At 46.0% G+C, this 27,720-nt stretch overlaps 1 protein-coding gene across 3 annotated transcripts; it reads left to right on the top strand.

The window, feature by feature from the left end:
* The first annotated feature begins 1,580 nt into the window (after positions 1–1,580).
* On the top strand, positions 1,581–25,903 carry MAP3K8 (mitogen-activated protein kinase kinase kinase 8). 3 transcript variants are annotated; one of them, XM_032473565.1, is made up of 8 exons: positions 1,581–2,392; positions 6,362–6,720; positions 13,982–14,149; positions 16,277–16,538; positions 18,018–18,124; positions 22,804–22,956; positions 23,611–23,857; positions 24,763–25,903. In XM_032473565.1, exons 2-8 carry the CDS (start codon positions 6,385–6,387, stop codon positions 24,891–24,893), a joined length of 1,404 nt encoding a protein of 467 aa, XP_032329456.1. In that variant the 5' UTR covers positions 1,581–2,392; positions 6,362–6,384; the 3' UTR covers positions 24,894–25,903. The 3 variants fall into 3 exon arrangements, with proteins under 3 accessions (XP_032329456.1, XP_006177974.3, XP_032329457.1); XM_006177912.3 differs by lacking the exon at positions 1,581–2,392 and adding an exon at positions 2,436–2,776; XM_032473566.1 differs by lacking the exon at positions 1,581–2,392 and adding an exon at positions 2,889–5,408.
* The last annotated feature ends 1,817 nt before the right edge of the window (positions 25,904–27,720 follow it).

Here is a 27,720-nt window from a genome sequence, read left to right as displayed (position 1 = left end):
AAAAAAAAAAAAAAAAAAAAAGTAAATAAATAAACCTTATTACCTTCCTCCCGTACAAAAAAAAGAGAGTGAGACTTCCTGAATCACATCACCCTCTGGTGGCTTCCCCTTGCAAGTTTAAATTCTCACTTTTCTAGCACTTTCCTGAAAGACAAGGATTGCTTTTGCAAGCCTGTGTAACCAAGTTTTGACCAAGAAAAATGAAAAGTTTGCAAACTTTTTATTTCTTTCCAGTTATCCTCTCTCTATCCAGTAATCCGGGTCACCAGATCGAGTTTTTGCTAGACTTTAAAAACGTGTTTGAGTAAAACCTCCTCTAATTTACCCCACCAGGTGAAATCCGCTCTTGCACAAGCAATTAATAGCCAGAGAGCACCCTGCTGGAGCAGCCATTTCCCCAGCTCCCTAAAATGCAGCTATATTTGGAAGACCTCTATGTAGGAAGTAAGGCTAAAATTTAGTTCCCAGAAGACTAGGTGTGGTTTTAATGAGCTCATCAAGGGGGTGGGGCAGGAGTGTTTCCATGTTTCTATTTTTAAAATGCTTATAAAGACCACCCTTAATTGTTCAAAGACAACAGAAGCGTTGTCACTCACAATTAGAGGCAACAACCCGGCCAATCTGGTTCCCAGAGAAAAGGCTAAGGGACTTGATATTTCAGTTTCAGCTTAGAGACTCAGATAATCTGCCCTTGAACCCAGGCCAAATTCAGCGGAGTCCGCGTCCAAGACAGCCAGGCTTCTCCCAGGCTGGGCGAGACAGGGCGGCAGGACTGGCCCAAGCCGCACTCCCTCCTCTAAGGCCAGAATAAAGCCCAGTCCCCCTGGACCAGGCGGGTGGTGCAGGCTTGTGACCGCCTGGACCTGGTACGCGTCCCCGGTCATTCATGCCGAAGCACTCTAGTGTTTCAAATAATTTGGGTCTGCCTTACAGGACCTGAAGGGAAATCTGAGCGGGGCGGGCGGTGGTTCTGGGAAGCTCCCTGCGCCTCCTTGCAGCGCTGGGCGCCTCTGTTCCCCCGCCCCCACGCCCAGCCCCGCCTCCCTACTCCTCTGGCGTGGGGGGATGGGGACGCGGTAAAGTGCCGGGGACACCCAGGACCTCTCCTTCTCCGGGCTGTCTCAGGAAATACTGGCGGGGATACTGGGTTGGGGAGAGGTGGGGAAAGTGCACTGCAACTCAGGAGGTATTGGAAATATCCCGCAGAGCGGATTTCGTGGAGAAAGGCGCTATTTCCCTCGAACTTTCTTCTGGCTTCACCGAGAGTAAACGCTTTCCACTCGAGAAGGAAGAACACTCTAGACGAACTTCGATTTTCTTCCCAAGCAAGACGGAGACTCTCAGACTGGGATTAGGAGGAGATCAGTGCAGATACACTCCGTAATTGGGCGGTGCCGCAAAATAACCAGTTCCAATAAAAGCTGTAAAGAGCGAAACCAGGTTTCGCTAAGTACCCCGGCCCCGGTCCAAGCGCTCGCCCTCCGCCCACCCAGAGGCCGCCCCTCCCGAGCACGTAAACTGGAGTTGGTGCGTGCGGAGCACAGATCAGCGAACTCTGTGTGCGTGACCAGAAGTGAAATCTGAGCGGGGCGGGCCGCGGTTCTGGGAAGCTCCCTGCGCCTCCTTGCAGCGCTGGGCGCCTCTGTTCCCCCGCCCCCACGCCCAGCCCCCCCCTCCCCAATTCCTCTGGCGTGGGGGGATGGGGACGCGGGAAAGTGCCGGGGACACCCGAGGAGCGCCGTGGGCGCCAGCACGTTAGGAAATACGATCTTCCTTCGGGGGCGGGTAAGGGGTGCGGAGGCACGATCGCCCTTTCCAACTGCGCATCGGGGCGCCCTCTACCATCGGAGGGAAAACTCGTAGGTGTTTTCCCAGGCGGTCGGCCGGGGCCACGCAGCGGTCCCGACCCCGGGGAGAGGAGGCGTGGCGAGGTCCATCCAGCTCGCGGCGCGCGCTCCTCCCCGGTCCCGCCTCCAGCTCCCCCCGGCGCCCCGAGGGCAAGAGGGGGGAGGACGGAATTTCCCAGCGCGGGGGCTCGGGCTGCCCCGCAACCCGGCGGGCTCTTTCTGTTTACGGAGAAAAAGGGGAAATGGAAAAGGCGGGGAGGCGGCGGCTGGAGTCCGCTGCGCCGCCCCTCGGCCGGCTCAGACGCCGTGAGTCAGGGGCCGACGAGGGCGGCCCGGGCGCGCGGGCGGCGCAGGGCTCAGTCTGCTGCTCGGGCCCGGACGACGCACCACGCTGAGGCCAGTCACCCTGGCTCCCGTTTCTGCCGCCGCCGGACCTCGGGGCCCCGGCGCGCCCGGCTCCCGGGGGCCGCCCGCCAGCTGCGCGGCGAGCCGTCGGGGGACAGCGGCTGGAGCGCTCGGCCAGCCGGGGCGCGAGGAGGCCGCAGGTAATGCATAGTCGGGGGCTTGGGGGTGTCGTTACGATCGCAGCCCTGCTGGGTGCCCCGGCGGTTCCCACCCGGGAATCCGGGAAGCCCCGGCATCATAGTGGAGTCCAGGGCTCCGGGAAGGTGGGAGCTTGCTCGCCTCCCGCTGCCGCGCTGCGGTCCTACGCGCAGGTCGCCGCTGCACCTGGCACGGCTGGAAAGCACCTTGCGCAAGGGTCTCACCGGCCGCGCCTCGCGACTCCTCCCCCTTCCTCCTCCTTCCTGGATCCCTAGCGTGCGAGCGGCGCAGGTCCCGGCAGTGCGCGGGGAGGCAGCCACCCGCTGTCACCGTGCCTCCCGCCGCGCGCGCCACCCGCATGGCTGCACTCTCCCTGGCCAGACCCGGTGAGTGCACCCCGGAGGCTGGGGCCCCACTGCCGCTCGCCCTTACTCTGGATGGGTGCTTTTTTAATTTGCAAGCCCTTTAAGGCTCCCCTCGCCGTGAGGCACCGGAGTGGGGGTGGGGGTTGGCGGGGCTGAGAGCTTTCGAAGAGCTGAAACTTAATTTCATGCTTGCGTCCTGGAGTCTATTCTGTGACTAATAATAGAGCCGAACACGAACGCTGGGCTTTCGGCCTAAGAAAGAATATTAAGGGGGAAAAGTTATTTCGCAGATGTTTCCCGGTGGCAATGCGGTATCAGGACTCCGGAGTTCTAGTTCTAGGCAGGGAACCGCGCTGAGAAGGAAGCAGAGTACAGATTGTCCCAGACGTGACTAGGGAAGACCGCTAGCTGTCTTTTGGTGAAACATCTCAATGTCCGTGTCAGTTTTGGAAAAGACATGTTTTGGCCCAGAATAAAGGACTGCTCCGGATAAAAACAGGGAAAGAAACACTGAGGTAGTTGCTTTCCGTGTCTGTGGCCTGAGTCTTCAGTATTTGCCGAGTAGAACGTAGCCTGAATCAGCAAACGCCCCCAAATCTGATGGGTTGAGGTTTGTGTGCAGTATTTCTGCAGATGTCCTATGAGGAAAATCGGATAGTTGAGGCATCTAGAGGTTTTGAAGCAGAGTGGCTGTCCTTCTAATACAGCTAGAATGGTGTCATTCTAGGGCTTTGTGAGAACAAAAATATTATTGAGGGAAAAAAAAAAAACCCTTACAGAAGATGTGCCTTCAGGGGCAATGTACAATTTTGGCAGAAAAAAAAATCTTTTAAATGGGAAGTAACACAAGGTAAAATCATCCTTTGTTAGGTGGAAGTTTATGCCAGTAATCTTGACCATTTTCATTCACATTTACCAGGAAACACTCAACTTTTGTTTATGTGGATGGAAGTGGCCGAGAGTATGACATTCATATTTAGGAGTAGTATTTTCTCTTGATTTTGTTGACGATTTCAGAAATAATTCAGAGCAGATCATTTTAACTGTATCTGCCCATTTGTCCATCTCTAAAATTGGTAACAAGCAGGGATTTAGTGCAAATTCTTACTGTAAACCGTGTGGGGAAGGAACCTTTTTGCTAAAGTAGAATACAGATACCTTCACCATTCATACTCTTTCTGGATGGCTCCTGATCTTGAATTAACTCGGAAACTAGCCTCCTGTCTGCTTAGTTCAGGCCTGAAAGTGCTGAGGCTTTTTTTGTGTGTGTTGGGGGGGGCATTTAGTGGGTGGACCGATAGTCAGGGTTGTCTTGGGAGCAGGCAGATTTGAGTGAGCTGAGGCTGGTACTGCTAAGGAATTAGTGGCACTGAAGACAGTTCTGGTGTCACACACCCCTCCACCTCCTTGCCCTTCCTCCCTTCCCTCCTTCCCTCCTTCCCTTCCCCAGCGCCCAGATGAGAGACGTATTTCACCTCTTAGGTTTTACATTTAAATGCTCCAGACTTTTTGCTGCGTGTAAAAACCAAAACCTGCCTTTCTTCTCTGACCTGTAAACTGTATGGACCTTTCCCTCTCTTTCTATAGACATGTTACCGCCAGAAACTACTTTCTCTCTGATTAACCATTTGATTAAACCCAGGGGCCTTGGAACTTTTCATCCAGTGGGGTTCCAAGTTGGGCTGCTTTTGTTTTAATTCCTTTTTTTTTTTTCTCAGCAAATTCTCCAAGTAGAAACTGCAACTAAATGACCCCATGAAACCCAAGTCGAATGTTCCTCCACTGACCTAAGAAATTCCTTTCATAACTCAACAGACTCCAAGAGCCTGAATCAGAGTCTTCCTCAGAGACGTGCAAGGTGTCAGAGACGGAGCTTCCTTCGCTCTGTAGATGTAACCATGCTGATAACAGCCATCAAAGCACTTCATAAGTTTCTGCCTTTTTTTCTTCATGTCTTATTTTAGATAGTCTTTAAAACCTTGCGGTGAAGAAGCAGGGGAATAGGTAGTCACATCCCATATGCAGATAAGAAAGGAGGCCTGAAGCAGTCTCTGCAAAGCCAGGAATCTGACTGCACACCTCTCTTTGGTGCACGGATTAGCAACCTCAAATGACACAGTTTATTTACCGTGTGCCAGACACTGCACCAAGCATCTTATGCTCGTGACCTCTTTTAATCCTCACAACCACCTGTGAGGGACGTGCTGTTACCACTTCCATTTTTCAGATGGGGGACGCTCAGGTGCCCTGAAGTTAAAGGATGTGCCCAAGATGGTGCAGACAGTAAAGGAGGGAGGGGTTGAGATTTGATCGCCGGCAGTGAGTCAGACTATAGGATGTTAGACTGCTTTCCACAGACACAATTTTGTACATCAGATCATCCAGTAACTTTATAATGACACTAAATTGTCTGGTTCTTTTCCCAAATGAAATTCACCAAAGGGCCTCTGTCTGGTCCTGGAGGCAGGTGGTCCCAAGATGGAATATTTCCCAGAGCTTTGTGCTTGTGCTCCTGTGGCTTTGAGCACTGCGTGCTGAATGCCTTGAAGGCTTGTGCTTTGAGGAACCTGAAACGTCTTGAAGAGAGAGGCTGTGCTTTCAGGAGCACAGTAGTTTAAGCAGACACATGTACCTTTAAATTCTCTTAGATCTCGTAAGTCCTTTTATCTTTAATCCTGTGGAATGGAGTTGTTCCAAAATCCTGAGTAACCCCAAGTGTGGTTCCTGATTTGTAGATAAGAGCTGAAATACAGTTCTGGCTAATCAGAGTTTACTTGGCCTTGCCCAAGCCTTGCTTATGATAGACTGGGCTTCCTTGGCCTCTAGAGAATCACCGAGCTAGACATTAAATTAATCTTCTTGGGCCTTTGAGATGTACTATGAAAGAACCCTGGTTTCAGGAGGGAGCACTGATTGACAGGTTAAATGAAACTTCTCCTTTCTCATACCATCCTTGGCAGAAAGAGGATTTGAGATCTGTTGTCTCCCTTCTAAATAAGCTGTTTAACTTACTTGCATAAGAATTATTCCTGAAACTTGACTTATTATCATCATTATATTTGCTTAAATCAAAATCTATTTCACAAGCTTCTGGCTTCAGGGCCCGAATTTTATTTGTAAAGTTAGCTCATTGAATTTGATGTTGTAGTTTCTTTCTTTCTTTATTCTTTTTTTTTTTTTTTAATCACCCAAGGCATAAAAGCCACAGAAATCGTGCAGGAAGGATTGTCCCCTTGGGGGAGCAGCAGGGTTGGAAGCTGTCAAGGGCCAGGAGCCTCAGCTCGTCAAATTCCTGCACTGCTCTAGTTCATGCTTATGTCTGGTGAAAGTTTGTTTTCAGTGGCTCTAACTGATGCCACCAGCTCCATGAGTGAGTGACAAGTGAGATCTCTGGACCTCAGGTTTCCCCTCTGTCACACGAGCGGTGGACTGAAGGTCATCTGAGGTCCCCTTCTTCACTTGACTTCACACACACTGTTGACACAGAGCCCTTATTTTATAAACAAGGCATGCAAGCAGCCTTCTCCCCATTCTTCTGTCAGTTTCCTGTTGATTTCAAATGCAGTAGGAATATAGTAAACCAAGTTGTTGTCTTCTCTTTTGCAGACTCTCTGGAGAGCCCGAGAGTGATGGAGTACATGAGCACCGGAAGTGACAATAACGATGAAATCGACCTATTAATGAAGCATTTGAACGTGTCCGATGTAATAGACATTATGGAAAATATTTACGCGAGCGAAGAGCCGGCAGTTTATGAACCCAGCCTGATGACCATGTGTCAGGACAGTAATCAGAACGAGGAGCGGTCCGAGTCTCTGCTGCTCAGTGGCCAGGAGGTGCCGTGGTTGTCGTCGGTCAGATATGGAACCGTGGAGGATTTGCTTGCTTTTGCAAACCACATATCCAACACCGCAAAGCGTCTATATGGACACCGACCACAAGAATCGGGAATTTTATTAAATATGGTATGTTTTTTTTTTCCCTGATCAGTTGAGTGCTGTGCATTCAGCTCACTGCTGCAGCTTTCATTTAATGTGGAGTGAGGTCTGAACTTGGTTTAGACTGGCTGCCAGGTATGTTTTATTAAAATGTAGTATCTGTAAGAATCACTTCCATGTTCAAGATGCAAAAAAAAAAAAAGTCTTCTTTAAAAGTTCCATTTAAAGAATCTTTTCTGTATTTTAGGAGTAGTTCTACAAATAGGCAGTGAAGAAGAAAGAATTTTAATTTAATGATTCATTCAGGAGCTCATTTGTCATTTAGGCAGAAGGGAGAGGCTTATTGAAACTCCATTTGAGAAGGGAATAAAGACTCCATTTTTAATTAATATATGTATATTTTATTGAAGTATAGTTGCTGTACAATTTTATATAAGTTACAGGTGTAGTGTAGCAAGTCACAATTTTTAAAGGTTATACTCCGTTTATGGTTATAAAATATTGGCTCCATTCTCTGTGTTGTACAGTACGTCCTTTTAGCTTATTTATACATAACAGTTTGCACCTCTTAATCCTCTACCCCGATATTGCCCCTCCCCCTTCTCACTGGGGACCACTGGTTTGTTCTTTGTATCTGTGAGTCTGCTTTTTGTTATCCTCACTAGTTTATTTTTAGATTCCACAAAAAAATGATATCATATAGTATTTATCTTTCTCTGTCTGACTTACTTCACTTAGGATTAATACCCTCCCAAGTCCATCCATGTTGTTGCATATGGCAAGATTTTCTTCTTTTCTATGTTTGAGTAGTATTGCATTGTGTATATATATCTATATACAGCACATCTTCTTTAGCCAGTCATCTGTTGATGGACACCGAGGTTGCTTCCATGTCTTGGCTATTGTAAAATAGTGCTGCTGTGAACACTGGTTGCATATGTATTTTGGAATTAGTGTTTTGTTTTGTTTTGTTTTTTCAGATATACACCCAGGAGTGGAACTGCTGGGTTTTATGGTAGTTGTGTTTTTAGTTTTTTGAGAAACATCTGTACTGTTTTCCACAGCGGCTGTACCAATTTACATTCCCGCCGACAGTGTATGAGGGCTCCCTTTTCTCCACATCCTCGCCAAAGCTTGTTATCTGTGTTCTTTCTGATGTCACCTCGAGCATCTTTTCATATGCCTGTTTGCTATCTGCATGTCATCTTTGGAAAAATGTCTGTTCAGGTCTTCTGCTCACTTTTTAGTTGGGCTGCTTGTTTTTTGATGTCGAGCTGTTTATATAGTTTGGACATTAACCCTTTATTGGCCATACCACTTGCAAATATTTTCTCCTAGTTGGTGTTTTGTTTTGTCAGTGGTTTCCTTTGCTGTGCAAAATCTTTGAAGTTTAATTAGGTCCCACTGGTTTATTTTTGCTTTTATTTCCTTTGCTTTAGGCGACAGATCCAAAAAATATATATATTGCTATTTAATTACTATTTTTGAAGGCTGAATTTTTTTGCTCCTCTCTTGTCACATCTTGAAATGTCACAATATTACTATTGGCTAAATTCGGTTCTTGCAGAAATGTAGTTTGTGGGCAGTAGATAGTTATCCACAGATTCACTCTCTTTAATTGGCAAAGTGTGAATGACAAATGATATGTTTGTTTAGTCATCCCAAGTATGCAAATCATCCAAAATATTGTGACAACACTCAGTTGCCACAGTAGAAGATCAGGTGATGTTTTTAGGTGTGCCCAGGATTCCGTCCGTCTCTTAGTGTGTCAAAGGTGAACACAGGTGCTGGCTACAGGTGATCTAATTTTTCAAATAAAACAATTCACAAAGGAGTAGGTGGTAACTTGCAAAATCTGCGTATTGATGAAAGTGCCTCCCTCTCCTTTGGTCTAAATGGCAAGATGGCTCATGTGTGGAGGTCAGGACTGGACAACTAAAGAGTCTGAACAAAGTACTTAATTACTTTGTTTTTTTTGTGCACCACATTCATTCAGTTAAAAACAACGCAGCGATTTAGGTCAGCTTTGTAGTGAATTGTTTTGTTAGAAGCCAGCTGTGTTCAGCTATTGCTCAATTTGCAGCAAGATGGAAAACTTACATTTTGCAAAATAAAAATTACATTTTGCATAACTGTATGGCTTGCTTTGGTCTGGGTACACCAAACTGTATTTGATAGTTGACGTCACCTTGAGAAGAGTACTTCTTTTTATACATAGGAAGTGACAGTTTGAATTAGGAGCGATACCTGATTTTCTTAGCTGAAACATACCTGGAGAACTCTGGTTCAGAGTGGCATAGGTGTCCCCGATCAGACACCAAATGTTTATGTATTTCTCTCTCTTGCTCATTTTTTTACATTTGTTAAAATGGGTGTTTTAAAAGGAAACTCTGCAGAATAAACACGTTATTTTTGCTTGTAAATACATAGAATTTATTTCATCTGGTTCATCAGACTGATGAGAGATGGGCCATGGGGTTGGGGATGATTGGAAGGGAATTCAGGAAAATTATAAAGAGTACAAAGCATAGATTCCTGAAGGTTTTGGTGTGGGAAGAAAAAAAAGGCTGATGCAGCAAAGGACAGAAATGAAGACACTGAAAGAGGTAAAAATTTTATCAGCCAAGGGTAAGAGTGAAATATTGCCAGTCCCTGCCATGGGGCCTGCACTCCAGAAATGAACCATTGCACACTCAGGAGAAAATTTAATACTGGGACTTATCATAAAAGCAGGGATCTTTAAAACTTTCAGAAAGCTTTTCAGTTTAAAAAATGATCAAGAACATAAAACAACACAAGAGGTCTTAAAATGGAATGGAATAACAAGAGAAGGGAGAAATGCACAGGAATGTGGCCCATGCCTCATTGGGTAAATCATTCCGTGGGTGAGAGTTCTGGGGGCCATGGTTGGCTTTCCTGTCACTGCCCTTAAGGGCTGGATACATGCTGGTGACGGCTAGTAACCGGTCACAGCTCTGTGATTTATAAATAACAGCATAGGAGCGACTTGCCATCCCACATCACAGCAAGTCTGAGACAAGATGTTGGAGGCAGTGAAGTTGGCTTCCAGCTTCCTTCATCCTCACACTGTGCTCTCCTTGGAACTATCCCACAGCCAAGACCTTCCTCTTCCCGTGGTCCTTCCCCTAAGACTCTATGAAAACTTTTCTCTTGTGGCCTTGCTGGTCTCTGTTTCTCTGTTTTACAAGATGACAGCTAATTATGTACCAAACAGATTGGTTCCAAGGTAAAGTTGACCCAAAAGTGTATCTACCTAGGGACCAAATGCTTTCCTTCCAGAACTCATCCACTCATGTGCTAGTCAGAGCTTGGACATCTGCAGGGTAGGAGGACTGCTTCAGGTGCTAGAGATTCAATGTTGAACAGTCTGTGTTCCCTGGTAGTTTTCAGCCTGCAGAATCAGGAGGCAAGTAAACAGGCAATTATAGTCCAGTGTGGTACTTCCCAGTGAGCTACACCCTGATCGCTATGGAAACGGTCAGACGGGATGCTTCACATAACTATGAGCATGTGTAGGAGGAAGGGAGAATGTCTGAGGCTTCCAAGAGGAACTGATGTGCAAGTTACTGAGTTGGAGCCAGTTAGATGAGGAGGACAGACAGCAGAGAATGTTCCAGATGGAGAGAATGGGAGGCACAGATGCCTGGTGTGTTCCAGGCAACCAACAACCACGACGCCCATGGAGTTGATTAGACGGGGTGGAGGACCAGGACAACAAGAAAATCCTGCAACACAGGCATCTTAAAGGGTGGTCTGCGTGGGGGTGCACTGTGAATGCTATTCTCTTAAAAATAATATTTACAAAGCTTCCAGCAATATCCTGCAGGGTCAGGGAGGACACTTGAAGAGGCCCACCTCAGGGTCGCTTTGTGTGCAAGTGCCACAGGTTACTTATAATCCAGACCCACACGTGCCCTCGTCTGGGGGTGCACAGCCTAACACGAGCTCTGAACACTCAGCTCTTTGCTGATCACTTGGGAAGTGGAGGAGCTCCAGAGAGCTCGCTCATAGATGGAAGGGTTAGTCATGGAGCCCAGGTCTCAAAAAAAAAAACTTAAACATGTACTTGAGTCAAAGCCTCCGTCTGGTGCTTGAATCACCCCATTCATCATCGCCAATAATTGCTGGAGCATTTTGGTCTGTGCTTCGATGTTGGTGATGAAGTGTTCATCATGTACTGGGGCGTTTAATGTCACATCGGGCCCATGCTGATCGTAGGAAAGTCCTTCCTTAGACAGCACTAAAATCCATCTCCGACACGCCTTATCCTGGTCCTGCTTTTTGGTGATAAAAAATGTATATATCTGATGAGTTGTGGTGAAGATTGTAGGCCCTTGAAGGTATCTCAGCTCTGAAATGGACTAGTTGTGTGACATTGGGCTATGACAGCCCTCTATGCCTCAGTTTACTCATCTGTAAAATGGGTAACAATAGGTAAGATGACCACATTCGCTCTATATAGTTGCTGTGTGGAACAGATAATGAACACACGTGACCTGGTGACACAGAGTGAGTGTTGAAAGGATGTGAGGCGTTGCAGTGGTGGTTTTCACTCTCCTTCCTACGACAGTCCTCCAGTGTCTAAGACCTGCACAGTCCCCATGTCTTCCCTCCTCTCTCACCGACACTTCTAGTCATTCCGGCTTATCTCGCGTGCTGTGGGGTGACCTTCCTTCTCCTCCGAGTGGTGGCCTCTGGTCTCGAGCTTGTGCCAGTGCCCTCTTACAGCCCAGAACTTGAACATGGCCATCCCTTTGCTGTGGGACCAACAGAGCAGGACAGAGCCAGGCTGGCCTTTGTTCTAGATTCCAGGCCTGAGTGCAGCCTGAGGTCACGCAGGTCCCTTATGGAATTATTCTTGCGGGCACACCTAAGGCCTTTTCTCAAGGGCTGCCGCGACAGTGATCTAGGCGAGGAGATGGAAAGCTTGCTTACAGGCTCTGCACTTGACAGTGGCTTTGGAACACTGAGGAGTTAGCAGAGAGAATGAACAGCATGCATTTCCATAAGATTATTTGGTGGGGCCCCTAGAAAGAAGAAGAAGAAGGGGAAAAAGCCTTTCCAAACCCAAATAGGGAAGGTCAAGGGCTCGGGGAAGATCCAGGGACGTTGCAGAACCACAGACTGGCCAACACTTGTGTGTCACATTGCACGTTCAGGGACTGTCATCAGAGGTGGCGTGGAGAACTTGTGGGTGTTCAGAGGAGGGTCCATAGAACGGGGAGGGGACTGTAAAACCAGGCGAAGGAACTTGCAGTATTTGATCTGAAGAGGAGACGGCCAAGGTGTGCTCAGTGATGGGTAAGTGGAGGCTTCTAATAACTGGGTTTTAATCATGGCTCAGCCTTAATTACAGCCTCTGGAAGATCAAAGCATTTTGTCCAAAGAACAGGGACTGTGGCTTTGGGGTCAGACAGACCTGAGTTTGAATCCTGGCTCTGTCTCCACCTAAAAGTTAGGTCACCACTTGAAGCCAGTTTCCTTGTCTGTAAATGGAGCTAAAACATGATGCTTACCCCCGAGGACTGTCGTGAGACTTAGCTGAGTGAAGGTATGAGATACTCGGCACAGTGCCTGGCCCAGAATTAGCCCGTGGCAGACGGCTGTTATCATTACTTCTCATCCTCTTGGCTAGAGTAAGAGGACACCGGGTCACAGTGGGTGACAGCAGATTTGGGTTGGACAAAAGCAGAACTTTCACGAAGGCGAGCTAAGCATGGAAGTGGATTCCTGGAGAATCAAGTGAAATTGAGTCCCCTGAGTGCCATGAGCGGGGCCTCTTCTGAATGTGGGAAGGGCCTAAATGCATCACGTTCCCGGCGTGCTGGCAATGCAGCCTCCCGTAACTCAGATGACACGCTTCTTGAAAGCAGGTCATATTTCACACTCAGCCAGACCAGGGCCTCTGCTTCATCGTGTTACCTCTTGGGTCCCGCACGGAGGGCGTGCTCCGTAAATACTTCATCTTTCAGTGTAGTGACTTCACATTTCTAAGTATTTGAGTGGTTCTCTGCTTCATTCCCTGACTAAGCTTGAGCACGTCTGTTGGTGGGGTGTAGCCAAGATTAGCAATAATGGATCCAAGTGAATAACGCTTACGGTCACCAGGATTTCTCCCGGAGCCGTGACGGCACACAGAGCCCCGGGCATCCACAGATGAATCGGGTGTTCCTTCCTGCCCCACGTGATCTGCATTTCTCTTCTGCTTCTTCCATTCCTGAGATAACTTTGTGTCACTTTGATAGATTCATAATCCCCGGATTCATAGTCTGAAGTCACAATAGTGCTAATTAACATGTCAGTGAAAACCTGTATTTTTCAGAGTCCAGCCCTTGAAAGAACACTCCACACCTTTTTTTTAGGCACGTGCTCTGGGTCACATCTTCCATGGACTGTCTTCTTAATTTGTTTTCATTTTAATTATAATTATTTCTCCTTTTAATTTTTCACTTCTTAAAAATTGTGATAGCCATTACATGCAGTAAAGCACATAGCTCTCTGCTGTCCAGTTTGATGAGTTTTGACAACGGCACATATCCTGATAGCCCATGCTGCCATCAGGGTATCTCTCTCAATTTCCGACTCAACTGGTTGAAACCTCTTATTTGAAGTGTTTGCTGACTCATGAACCCTCAGAGGTCAAGGGCCATCTGTTTCTTGTCCTTAGATGCCTCCTCAGCACCAAACACAGTGCCTGGCATGTATCATGCCCTCAATAAGTATTAAATGAGTAAGCAGGTGAGAAACAATTCTTTTACTCAAGTAGCACTGGCGACTCACAGCTCTGCCATAACACATTGTTTTCCAGACTCCTCCGTGTTCATCAGTCAATTTCTACACTCTCTCTGTATGCATCATCTCTGAGTAAGACTTATGCAGACTAACAGGTTAGCACATTCTAACTGGAAACAAGGCAGCTTGCGTGCCCAACTTATATTTGTGCAATCTTTATTTTCAGCCTTTTGGTCACGGCAGTCATGCTCCCACAGATAAATCATTTTTCAGCTTCTATTTGGCAATGAATTACTCACCAGGAGCTAGAAATACGAGCAGGTCTGACCCGGGACGTGTCTCTGTTACATGCTTTCTCTGTCATGCCGAAGCTCTAAATATAGTCCCTGCACACTGTTATGGTTACATACAGTGACATTAGTTTCCAACAGGGCGTGTAGGAATGCAGTCTAATGTAACCAGTTTCCAAAGGGTGGGTCTTAGAAAAAGGACTTTGCTGAAATTCTCACCCTCCCGCATTTTCACTCTGTTGCAGGTGATCACTCCCCGGAATGGACGTTATCAGATAGACTCTGATGTCCTGCTCATCCCTTGGAAGCTGACGTACAGGAACATTGGCTCCGATTTCATTCCTCGGGGGGCCTTTGGAAAAGTGTACTTAGCCCAGGACATAAAGACAAAGAAAAGAATGGCGTGTAAATTGGTATGTACTTCATAACCAGACAGCGTGCCCTGCGTGTTGGGCATTGTGGCTCTTGTGTGTTTATTTGCTTTCCTCACAGCCGGCTACCCTTGGACTGGATCTTATCTAAGGATGCTCTGTCCAAAAAAGCATCTATGTTTCTAGATCTATTTGCTACCTGCCCCTAAGTCTGCTGAAGTGCACAGTTGATTTTCATCTCGTTTGCTTTGATTAAAAAGAAAGCACTGGCTTATTTGGCATCAGTGTGGGAAACCGCATCCCTCCTGTGGCCCGGTGGCAGGGGGAAGGGAGCTGTCCTGCAGGAGCAAATTTTGCTGCTCCTTTAATCCCACCCCCTGGAGAGGGGACCAGGCGGGGAAACAGATGCTGGGAAAGCTGCCAGGCTTCTCAGGACTGCAGATTAAAGGGCTGAGTTTAAATAGACCAAGTACTGGAAATACCTCGTCTCTTCTCACTGAGCAGTCATTACTGAGCTGCTCCCACTTTGGAAGACTGTTTGGCAGGACCTACCACAGGGAACGCACACACGCCCGGTGACCAGCAGTCCCGCTTCTGCGGGCGTACACTCAACAGGCTTGCGCATGTGGTCACCGGGAACTATGTGCCAGGATGTTCATAGCAGTATTTGTAATAGCCCCGAACTGGAATGTTTCCAGATGCTGAAAGGTAGTATGTTTACACAATGGGATGCAGTACAGAAAAGAGATGATTCACAGCTGTACTGATGTAGATACAGCTACATGAGGTTAGGCCAAACGACCAGGCACAGAATAAGATCTGCTGTCATGAGATTCCATGTCTACAACGGCCCAAAACAAAGGCTGAACAAACCGGTGCTGCTGGTAGTCAGGTGAGCAGGTGCCTGTGAGGAGTGGCGGCAGACAGGGGTCAGGAGGGGGTTTCTGGGGTGCTGGTAGCGGTCTGTTTCCTGTCTTGATGGTGGTTATGTGGGTTTGTTCAGTTGAAAATTCACTGAGTTTGATACTTAACCAGTTTTCCACTTTTATGTGTGTCTGTTTTAAAGGTTTTTTTTAATACAATAAAATAAACTCACTTCTGATTTAACAAAAACCAAAATGGAAAATAATTACTGAATATTATCTTAATCTCTGTTATCATAGAAAGAGCAACAATATGTTGGCCTCATTTTTTACTCCATCAAGGCTGGCTAGAGCATCTTTTATTAAAAGGAAAAAAAGGACGTACTTACTACTAACTTACTGTAGTAAGTCATTTGAAGGTTGCATTTGGAAGGAGATATGCCTAAGTTTTTAAAAAAATCTGGAGATATTTTATAAAGCTCTTAGAACCAAAGTGGCCCATTTTTCAGTTTCATTACAGAAAAATGGCTCTGTGGGTTTGTTTTCCTTGAAGTGCTTATATTTAATTTTTAAGTAGTATTTTTTCTTAAAAAAGAGAAACATACAAGATGATTAACAATCCCACACAGGTTCAAAAGGATGCAGGCTGAAAAATGAGATCTCTTTCCTTGAGGCAACTACTGTTCATGGGTTCTTACATGTCCTTCAAGAAAATTTCTATGGACATGTATATATTTGCTGAAAATTATTTTTCAAATGGGAACATAGCATATGGCCTTCTGCATCTTGCTTTTTCCAGTCTAACACTGTATTTTGGAGACATTCTATATCTATCTATACTGAATTCCTTCCCTATTAATGCCTTCCAATCTTTCATAGAATAGACGACCAGTGCTATTCAGGTGCACTGTTAGACCATGAACTGTGAGGCCAAACATGTCTTATTTCATGACAAGGAATACTGAAAATATGACCTCAAATCTAGGTGCCACAGAAATTACACGTGAGAAATTATTTCTTTTGATTTGATCATGAATCATTCTTTGGTTGGATGTCTATATTCTAAATGAAGTAGTATTTCATTATTTTGTTTTTAATTTCCTTATTTTGAGTATTTTACCTGAAGCAGACATAAAGGCAGATCTCAAGTAAACATCATCTTAACTTGGCAGGACAGCTTGATAACACATGCAATCCTCGAGGGGGTGTATTTGCCTTCTGGTTGGCAGGTTGACCTATATTGTGTATACATTTTTTTCATTATCCTGTGGTTGTTTAGAATCTTCCTTGTATTATTGTGTTCCAGATCCCAGTAGACCAGTTTAAGCCATCTGACGTAGAAATCCAGGCTTGCTTCCGGCACGAGAACATCGCTGAGTTGTATGGCGCGGTTCTGTGGGGCGAAACCGTCCATCTCTTCATGGAAGCAGGCGAGGGAGGGTCTGTTCTGGAGAAACTGGAGAGCTGTGGACCAATGAGAGAATTTGAAATTATCTGGGTGACAAAGCATGTTCTCAAGGGACTTGATTTTCTACACTCGAAGAAAGTGATTCACCATGATATTAAACGTGAGTTTATCTTTGGATGGGTCCCTTTTTGGCTTAAAGAAACTAGTTAGACCGCAGGCAGACAGGCTCCTCCCTTCAGTCTGAAGGTCCTCAGCGGCAGGGAGGATCCCCAATCCCAACCCGACCCCCACCCTGGGAGCACTTTTCGCTGTCCTCCATTGGGCTCTGGAAACACACTGTAGAGTCAAGTGAGGTCAGTAAAGCTTTCCAAGTCATAGGAAAGAATGATTTTCCAGTTGTTGTGGAAAAGATGATAGCCACACGTCAGTAACAACTGCCTATGCCCTTGTTAATGAGGCTTTTAAAGCAGTTATTTCCTTAAAAACACAGTCAATATTTTTGGAAAACAAGTAGCTTTCTAAGTCTGAATGCTAATTTGTCAACAGTCCATTAAAGAAGCCTTCACTGACTGCATTCTAGGAGTGAGAGACTGTGGAGAAATACTCGAGAGAGACCCACCACGAACCCCTAATATCTAATGAGCAATCGGACTCGCACAACTTGTGCTGACAAAAAGTGGGTCTTTTACTTTTTTGTTTTAGAAAGTGGCTTGATAATAGTAGGCTTATATCTTAGACTCTGAAACAATGTATCAAATATTTAAAAATATTCTTCCAGCTTTACTGAGATATAGTTGACACACAACATGTGAGTTTAAGGTGTACGATGTAATAATGACTTGATACATGTATAGATTGCAAAATGATCACCGCAATAACGTTAGTTAAAGCATCTATCACTTCACATGTTTATATTTTTTTTTGTGGTGAGAACTTTTAAAATCTACTGTCTTAGCAACTTGCAGATGTACAATACAGTATTGGTAAACAGAGTCACCATGCTGTACATTACATCCCCAGGACTTATTTTTCTTACTACTGGAAGTTTGTACTCCCATGTTTTGGCCCCCTGCCCCACCACCCCTGGCAACCACTCTGTTCTCTGTTCCTATGAGTTTGTTGTTCTTGCTGTTCTTTAAAAAATTTCTCACGTAAGTGAGATCATATGGTATTTGTCTTACATTGCTTAGCATAATGCCCTCAGAGTTCATCAGTGTTCTCACAAATAGCAGGATTTCCTGCCTTTTTATGACTAAATAATATTCCACTATATGTATATCTCACATAATCTATATATATGACATATCACAAAATTTATATATATATCTCTCATCTTCTTTATCCATTTGTCCATTGATGGGCACTTAGGTTGTTTCCATGTCTTGGCTGTTGTATTTTGAGAATTATTAATGGCTGCAATCATTTATATCCACCTTGGCTGAATTCTTGACAAATCTGAAGTGATTTTTACCTAAACTCTCACCCAGATTCATCCTTCTTTATTGAATACAATAATACACCTATTTTAGTAGGGGAAGCATTTCGATCTATATTTAGAACTCATTGTTTTAAATAATGTTTTCATTTTATGTATGAATGTCTACACAATTTTTGACTGAACATTCTTCTCTCTCTATAGCTAGCAACATTGTTTTCATGTCCACAAAAGCTGTTTTGGTGGATTTTGGTCTCAGTGTTCAAATGACTGAAGAGATCTATTTTCCTAAGGACCTCCGAGGAACAGAGGTAATTATAGTCAACAGGAATGGGCAAAAATCTTATTAAGAGGAAAAATAAAATGTTCTAGCTTTACTGCGAAAAGGACAAAGAAGGGAAGGAAAACCATTGGATTAAATCATTACTATCGATGGAACATACTAAACGCGCATTCTCTCTCTGCCAAATATTCAATTCAGCACTTTATTTTTTTTATTGAAGTACAGTCAGTTACGATGTGTTGATCTCTGGTGTCCAGCACAATGCCCAGTCATGCATATACACACATATATTTGTTTTCATATTTTAGCGCTTTACAATAAATTACATTATTTAATCTTCGTAACAACCTTGTTATTGGTAAACACCGTTATCGTAGGCAAATACTATCATTCCCATTTTAAAATAAGAAAATAAGCTTGAAGAGGTTAATTAAAGTGCCCAAAGTTCCTCAGCCACCAATACATCAGAGACTTGAAACTATCTTTTTTCTGAGTCTAAAGTCTAAGGTTTAATTTCTATGTAACTTTTTAATGTAATGAATATATGTTTCTGGCATAACCAATATTTTTGGTTCAATTACAGCCAGAACTGTCATGGTCATTAATAACATTTATTGAGAACTGACAACATTTCTGGTCTCCCTTTAATCCTGGAAGTCTTATAATAAGCCTCCTTTATTTTAGTAGAAATATATCTTATTTGAAGATAGGAGCTTGCTATAACATTTAACTCATTTGTGAAGCAAAAACAACAAACACAAAATGTTCCTGATTCTAAATGGGATTCAGGGAAATGCATTCATGGGCTTTCAATATTAGAATCAGTAGTTGATTCGTGTAGTGTCTATTGAGCATCTGGTGTGCTCAGGCTGTCATGGGTACCAGGGACGGAGCACTGGACAAGCCCACAGTGGACTTTCTACTTGCGGGAAAGGACCTGTTTTAAATTTACCCGAATTATGAAGGACTGATAGTTGAGCTCACAGTAGGTTGTGGTAGGCATGGGGTTGGATTTACCTGGGAAGGTAAATGGGGGTAGAAGTTGTCTTCCTGACCCACCTCCATTACTATGGGATGCTCAACCAGCCTCCCAGCCCGGGCCCTTCTCTCTGTTGAAAGTGCCCACAGGAAATGGAGAGGGGGTGGCTGGCTGCACCTTTACCTCAAGATTACCAGGTCAGTCCTAGTGTTCAACCAAATGGTAACCTTTAGTTTAGCTAGAAGATGTATTGCACTGAACCCTGCTGCAGTACAAAAAAAAAAAAAAAAAATGTGTGCATTTCAAACCAAGATTCTGTAAGCCTTTTCTTAACTTTCTCAAAGGAAAGACTCTCCTGGACAGGAGAAGAAATCCTTGGTTTTGCTGTTATTACCGAAGTTATTCTGGAAAATACTTGGGAGAGGATTGTTGAGAGTTGTCTCTGAGTAGAGTGATATTCAGAAAATAAAACTGTAGTCTTATTTTTTTAAGGAACGTTTTAGTCTCCAGATCTTAAGAACCCTTCACCAAAGCACAAAATTTAATAAGACTTAATGCTTACGACATGGTTTTTTTTGGAAAATATTTCAGCATATTTTGGCAGTAGTCAGACGTTCAGATATGGGACAGTCTACCCTTTTTCCTGGAGCCGGTTTGAGAAACAAACTATTTATGGTATTAAAGATGGAAAATACCTTTCTCTTCCCAGAAGTGTGATCAAATTGAACATTTTGCAATAGCTGGAGAGAGACATCCCCTTTCTGGGATTTTCTTGCAGAAGGAGAGTGGATGCTGGAGTATGAGATAAGAACACGGTGTCTAGCCCTGAGCAGTGTCTGCACTGAGGTCTTTTCTCCAAATGTACATTGCTGCTTATGAAGTGCTGAACCAGCTTTGGTGTTCCTAGTTCCAAACCCTTGTAAGCAGCCTGCCTTTGTTTACTGTCCATGAGGCACTCAGGAGATGAAGTGTGAAGCTGCTAGTGAACGCTCTCAGCAAGCTTGTCTTGCCTCCTCATACTTAGACAGCCAAGAAGATGTAGTTAGTCAAAGTCAACCTTGCAGACTCGCTTTACATTAGAACTTGACTGATCACTTGGCCACCACGTAGCTGTCAATGATTTCTGATCCCCCCAACATGGCTCACGAATCCAAACACTGGTCCCCTGCAGCAACTGTATGAACATGATCTTGTAACCATGTGATACACACACACACGGCTTATCTGGCATATCTTTTGTGTGTGTGTGTGTGTGTGTGTGTTTGGTTTGTTTGTCTGTTTGTTAATGGAGGTACCGGGGACTAAACCCAGGCCCTTGTGCATGCCAAGCATGCGCTCTACCACTGAGCTCTATCCCCTTCCCCTGGCATATCTTTAATCTATTGTTTTTGAATTACCTGGTACAGAAAAAGAATAAAGAGTGAACGTGAATAACTAATTAGAATCACTTTTATGGCATGGTTCAGTCTTTTCAGTTCTTATGTAAGTTAACAAGTCACAGCACATGTACACACACACACACACACACACACACACACACACAGTCTTGCCCTTTGTAATAGATGTGTTGCAAGGTCAAGGCTTTGACCTTGACCTTTGCTTCAGTGCCCGCACCTGAGGGTGCACAACTCCCAGAGAGCCTGCGGGGGTCCCACCAGGCCTGTTTCATGGCTGCAGTCAGCTGGCCTGCAGTCCTTAACCCCACGCCCTGCTGCTTTGGCTGCTGTGGAGTTTGAGGAAGTAGGATCTGTGAGCCAAGGAACTCTGGGCAGAGGCTGGGGGTGGGAATCTGCCTAGGGGGCAGCCACCAGGCTACCAGGTGGAGAGGATGCTGCCGTCCCCAAATGCACCATCACACAGCACCTCCGGGGCCCACGGGCACAGTGGCCACTGGTGACACCAACAGTAACGCGCTGTCTAATCCTTCCTTAGGGGTGGGGGGAGGGGGAGGGGGCGGCCTCAGTTGACTGCCATCCCACCCACTGCGTGTGCTGCCAAACTTGGTGATTTTATTTAGTAAGAAAGTCCCTCAAGATCCAAATACTCTGTCGTTGCTCTAGGGGAAGTTTGAGAACAGGGAGCTTGGTTTAGCCTGTTTGCTGAGACAGAGACAGAGAGACAGGCAGAGAGAGGAAGGGAGGGAGGGAGGGAGGAGGAACAAGGCCGGGAACCAAAGCCAGCCAGCCGGAAGTGTGTTATAGGAAGGACTGGAACCGCGTTGGGAGGGGAAACTGGGCAATTTCCCCAGTTTTTGTAAGCCGGTTCTTTACTCTGAAATGTATTCTGGGAACACTCACCTCCTTCTCCACAAATGACAGGCAGTATTAAAACTTCTTAAAGCCAAATACTGACAGTGAGGGTAGTGACTGTGTCTGTACCGGCCGTGACGACGGGGTACGGGTCCGGGCTCACCAGCATTTGCTCTTTCTCTCCTTCTTTATATTTAGAAACAAACACTCCTTAGAGAAACTCTTTCTGAAACGAACCCCCCTTTGCCAGCGCTGGCTCACAGAGCCAAAGAGTGCGCAGACAGTGTTACCAGCACGACTTTTAATATTTACCTGCTGGGCTACCTGGTAGGTGGAACTAAGAAGCAGTTCATAGAAATGACCACTTAGGACCCCTTTTCCAACGTTACACTTTGAGTTCTTTTCCACATACTCGGTGCTAATGCCCTGTGCACTTCTGCCTCTTACTGCTGCAGATAATTAGAGGTTTGGTGTTTTAATGACCAACATGAAAGGAGGACATGTATTTGCAGGGTCCATTTAAATATAAAAGGAATTGGTGTTTTAATAGAAACATTTTTTTTAAATTGAAGTAGAGTCGGTTTACAATGTTGTATTACTTTCTGGTGTACAGCACAGTGATTCAGTGATACATGTACATACATAGATTCCTGCTCCTAGTCTTTTTCATTATAGGTTATTACAAGACATTGAATATAGTTCCCTGTGCTCTACAGGGGGACCTTGCTGTTTATCTATTTTACACACAGTAGTTAGTATCTGCAAATCCTGAACTCCCAATTTATCCTTCCACCCTGCCCCAACCATAAGTTTGCTTTCTATGCCTGTGAGTCTGTTTTGTAAATAAGTTCATTTGTGTCATTTTTTTAGATTCCACATGTAAGTGGTATCATATGATATTTTTCTTTCTGTCTGATCTACTTCACTTATTACTTTATTTTTCTCTTTTGTATGATAATCTCTGCATCCATCCATGTTGCTGCAAATGGCATTATTTTATTCTTTCTTATGGCTGAGTAGTATTCCATTGTATAAATATACCACAACTTCTTTATCCAGTCATCTGTTGATGGACACTTAGGTTGCTTCCATGTCTTGGCTATTGTAAACAGTGCTGTGAGGGACATCAGGGTGCATGTATCTTTTCGAATTAGAGGCATTAAATGTTGATCCAGGCTTTGCAGAACTTTGATGAGGGGGAGTCGCAGGTGGGTCCTTTGCTGCCAGTCCCATCACGTGTTCATTCTGTGGGGAAAGGTGTTCTTTGGCTGCAGGGGCACCTCGGCCAGAGCTGCCTGGCTCCCCGAGGGTCTGTGCTGCTTCACTTAAGGGAACGTAGCAGTGACGTGCTCTTCTGAAAGGATGATGTGTGCAATGAATATGGTGAAGGGGGACGAGCCAGCTTCCAGAACCGGATGAGGGAACTGGTACCCAGACAGATGAGGGGAGTCATGCTAATGTGTCCTGCTTCTCTTTCAGATTTACATGAGCCCAGAGGTGATCCTCTGCAGGGGTCATTCAACCAAAGCGGACATCTACAGCCTGGGAGCCACGCTCATCCACATGCAGACGGGCACCCCGCCCTGGGTGAAGCGCTACCCGCGCTCCGCCTACCCCTCCTACCTGTACATAGTAAGTGGGGCAGCTGGCGCGAGGGCGGAGGGAGAGAGCTGGCCTTTCTCCGGGAACACTCACCCTGAGGGGGATAATGCTGAATGAGGGACCCAGGGGAGGGAGCTGCAAGTTCCTCCCACACTGAGGGATGGTCCAGTCTTGCAAAGACATCACTGTTTCAGTGGGAAGCTACCAAAATGTGCATTGCACGGAATAATATGCTGTTCCGTCATACAGGACGCCACTTAGAAGCATCAGAGTGGCATAGGTCATTGAGCCAAGGAACTTGTAGATGTTCTTTGAACACTTCCCCCCGCCCCAAAGATACTAGATTATAGATCCCTGTGGCAGCCTGGCACGTGGTGAAGCATGGTGAACACTGAGTATGTTGAGGCAGGTACTTCCCCGTGACCTCACAGTGACCTTGGCTGCTCCCATTCAAAACCGCCCCTGTTTATCCAGACCTAACATCCATCTTTGACTGCTGTAAATCAAAAGATGGGTTTAACTTGGTGTCCTTTGGAAACGGAAGGAAAATTTGTTCAAGGGTAGGAACTATAGTTGCTTCAGGGCATGTGGTGGGAAGCCAAGGACTTGCCAGGTCCTGTAACCAGAATGCTTGAGGGTCTCTGCCTGCCCTTGATGCTGAGAGAGCTGTCTGTCTGTCGCTAGATCCACAAGCAAGCACCCCCTCTGGAAGATATCTCTGAAGACTGCAGCCCCGCCATGAGAGAGCTGATGGAGGCCGCCCTGGAGAGGAACCCCCACCACCGCCCCGGGGCGGCCGCCCTCCTGAAGCACGAGGCCCTGAACCCCCCCAGGGAGGACCAGCCCCGCTGTCAGAGCCTGGACTCTGCCCTCTTTGAGCGGAAAAGGCTGCTGAGCCGGAAGGAGCTGGAGCTTCCGGAGAACATCGCGGGTACGGACGCCCTGCTGTGTGCGGGGCCCTGGCTGCCCCTCCTTCTCTGTCTTCATCCAGCTTCCCATGGAGCTCATAAAAACACTTGGGGAAAAAAAAAATGAAGTGACTCCTTGCGTGCTATAAGTTGTTTGAGAAACTTCAGCCAGAATGTTAGCAAGAGTGTATTTTTAAAAACTGACTCATTTACCAGCAAAGTCTGACAGGTTTCTGGTGCACGTGGAGGTAGAGCAGACACTGAGAATCGCCTCTGCCTTGCTTTTTTGCAACAGAGATGAGCATTTGCCTTAAAAAAAAAGATCAGGCATGACGGTTTGGCTGCTGGCAGAGAGCGGGGTTCTGGTCAGTGCAGTCGTGGTAAGCCACGCCAGCCCTTGGTTGGAAGCATCACGGCACTAGTAAAACATTGAGTTTGAAGTCAGCTGGCAGTTTCTGTCTTCCTCTGCGTAAAATCTCATGGCCAGCTGTGAAACTTTCCCACTTAGGAAAGTCAGGGACGCATTCCGGGAGCACTGAATACACACGGAGAGAAGTTTCTATTTTTATGATGAAACTGTGGCATTCTTAATCCATGTGGGACCAAACCCAGACGTCACGCCTGGGACGCTGGTTTGTGTTTCTCCGCTTCTTGTCTGACTTTTCTGCATTGGAAGAGAGCCACCTGGGGTGTGGGAACACAGGCCAGGAGTTCAGGCTGCTTGTGGTCGCTGACTCCGTTTTTGAATTCTTTGCTGTATAGTCGCATTGCATCAACTAGCCCACAGTGTTCGACTCGCCAGCTCTTTAATACCACCACAGCCCGATGCTGCTTCATGAGGTTCAAAAGTACTTATTTTTCAAAGGAACACATGTATTTTTGAACGTGTCCCCTGGTCATTTATTTTTTTCAATGTTTCCCTTTTCAGATTCTTCGTGCACAGGAAGCACTGAGGAGTCAGAGGTGCTAAAGAGACAGCGTTCTCTCTACATAGACCTGGGGGCCCTGGCTGGCTATTTCAACCTCGTCCGGGGTCCACCAACCCTGGAATACGGCTGACTGATGGCGTCCTTTGCCCTCCGTTACGACTCAGCGTTTCTCTCTCTCTGGGAAGCTGGTTCTGCTGACTCTGCACCGGGGCTCTGCCGAGTGAATCGTGCATTCCTTAGCCGGGCTCCCGTGGGCTCACGGTTGTGACTCCATGTGGCTCCGGCGTGCTCTGGTTGGTGAAGCTGCCCTGGGACCCACCAGGCTGGAAGGGACTCACCTCTCAGGTGGTACGTCTGACGCACAGGATGCTAGGACTTACACGGAAGGATAGCTTCTGGTGACTGATTTCATTCACTGTGCACTTTGCTCGAAATTTTTAAAAGATGCCAATCACAAGGATAATATACTAGCCTGAAATGACTATTCTTGGGTTCTAACTTAAATCTGGGAACTTCGTGTAACTCAAAACAGTTGTGTGTATATTGGTGTACATTATATGATAACCCTCTGAGCCTTTGTCAGTAAATTCCAATATATATTAAAATCTTTATATTTTGGGTGAAGAGAACAACTTGAATATTGTAGCAATAAGCTGAACTAATGTCTTAAAAATGGCCAACTGGTTAACGGGGGGCCATCTGACAGCAGGCCACGAGTCACGGGTTCTGTTATGTTCCTATGGAAACATTTTGTATTGTACATGCTATGCTTAAAACATTTAAAACATGATGTTTTGAATGTGGATAAAACTGTGTTAAACCACATAATTTCTGTACATCCCAAAGGATGAAATTGTGACCTTTAAGAAAAATGGAAATGTTTATAAATTATTAATGATGCTACTTTTATAATTAAGGCTCTTTTCTTTAAAGCATTTGTATATGAAAATAGCATACTGTGTATGTTTTCTATCAAATGCCTTCATGAATCTTTCACATCTGTATGTACGTAGTTTTAACACTGTAAAGTATGTGAGCATTCCTACTTAAAGTAAGTTTTTACATCATGCAAATGAAAACAACACTTTTATCCGACGTGCCTGGTCAAATCAACTGAATAAATTCAACATGTTGCCTTAATTATAGTAAAGAGTGTGATTCTCAGCTGGGACTGGGATGGGTCATGGGGGCTGGGAAATAGGTTGGAGGAGAACATGAGCCAGGAGGAAGCAGACAACGTCTGAGAGCTTTGCAAACTGTATGTCTCCTCTTCTGCTGCTGTGTTAAGCACTGTGTTTCATCCCTTCAGTACATAGTGGTCGGAAAATAATTCTTGGCCGCTGGTTCAGTCTGTGTTGTTCTATTTTGCATCTTGCTTTTATACATTTCTGCTCCCTCTGAGTAGATCTCGCATCCTCCATGCCTCTTCTTGTCAAGCTAATAACCAACTTGCCTTTGCAGAAGGCAGATTTCAGTCACATGAATGAACTCTCATTGAGAACTGTAGAGTGGGAGTCTGAACCACTGTTCACTGAGCAGATAGTCTGAAACACCCGTACGTGTGTTTCATAAGACACGCCATTCCTGTAATTCTCAACAGCACACGCGTGAAGGATGCATTGCCACCTCTGGTGTTTTTCAGAGGAAGAAACTGAAACGTAGTGAGGTTAGGTAACTTAACGCTCAAGGTCACTAAGTGAGAGACGGGTGGTGTTTGAACCCAGGCCATCGTGGTGCCCATGATTATTTTCTTCCTTGCGTTGTGCTGCTTGAAAGTGACAGACACCATCATAAGCGATGGGGCGTCTCAGTGCAGAGAAAGCCCAGCGTCTGCTAAGGTGTGCTTCTCTAAGGGCACAGGTGGATTCACCACTGAAGCTAATGCAGCTTCAGCCTTGGCTCCTCACCTACCTGGGCCCCTACTTTCCTGTTCTTGCAGACCAGGCCCAACACACCTGGGCCTGCACTGGGGTCAATGTGCACAACTGATGATTTCCGTGAAAAACCTAAACAGACCCTGTGAACTGAGTTCCAGTTAACCAGTTCCGCTTGCAGAAGAACATTCCTTTTAAATAAACTGGGGCTCTCGTGGGAAGATCCGGGGATGTTTGTTTGCTGAGGTGATTGGGGTGGCAGGGCAGGGGCTGAGACTGTGGTCAGAACAGCCAGGGGAGTTTGGGACCGAGTGCTTAACCCATTCAGACATCTGTTTCATCAGAGATTACAGAGAAGGAGTGATGAAGCTGGCTTGTCTGGCTGCCCAGCGCGCAGTAGCTGCTTTCATGAGATCCTGTAAGTTCCGGGGACTGTACGAGGGGAGCCCACTGGAAGCACAGTGAGGGGCGAGCACGGGAGCACAGCTTCCTCTCATTACAGCCCCGCGCCCAGCCGGAGGCGCCCAGCCGGAGGCGCCCGGTAGCGGTGTCATCCCAGGACTAGCACTGACAATTGGAAGAGTCAGGGGCTGCTCTACGAATACGGGCCACGGTTATTCTTCCCTTTCACTAATGCACGCTGCATTCTCTCTCCAGGAAGCTCTGTGGACTTCAGGTCTACCTTTCCTGTGTGAATGTAGCACTTCAGAGAGCAGGAATTGCCCTGAGTTTCATGGAACCCGTCTCTGTAGTTGTCCACAGATAAACTCCAGCAGACTTGGTTCTTCTGAGCCTAATTAACATTCTGCCGAGGGATCAAGGAGATGAAAAGGAAGAAGGATGTTCTCAGGGACAGGAGAGTCAGGCACACTGGGAGTGGAGCTGATTTCCAGCTCAAGAGTGCTTTTCACCAGAGCACATGTGCGGACGGCGGGGCCGTGAGCCCACGGGCAGTGAGGATGACGGAAGTTACAGGATGGCAAGAGCTGGTGCCAACAAGGTGTTCTGCCAACTTCCTGGGCTCATGTGGGAAGGAAATGGTATAACCTCCCCAACCCCAGGTATTTCTTCTGCTTGGAAATT

This window comes from Camelus ferus, chromosome 35 (genome assembly GCF_009834535.1).
Source record: "Camelus ferus isolate YT-003-E chromosome 35, BCGSAC_Cfer_1.0, whole genome shotgun sequence".
NCBI lineage: Eukaryota > Metazoa > Chordata > Mammalia > Artiodactyla > Camelidae > Camelus > Camelus ferus.
The sequence above is the reverse complement of the archived record's forward strand: the minus strand, read 5'-3'. Positions and strand labels throughout refer to the sequence as shown.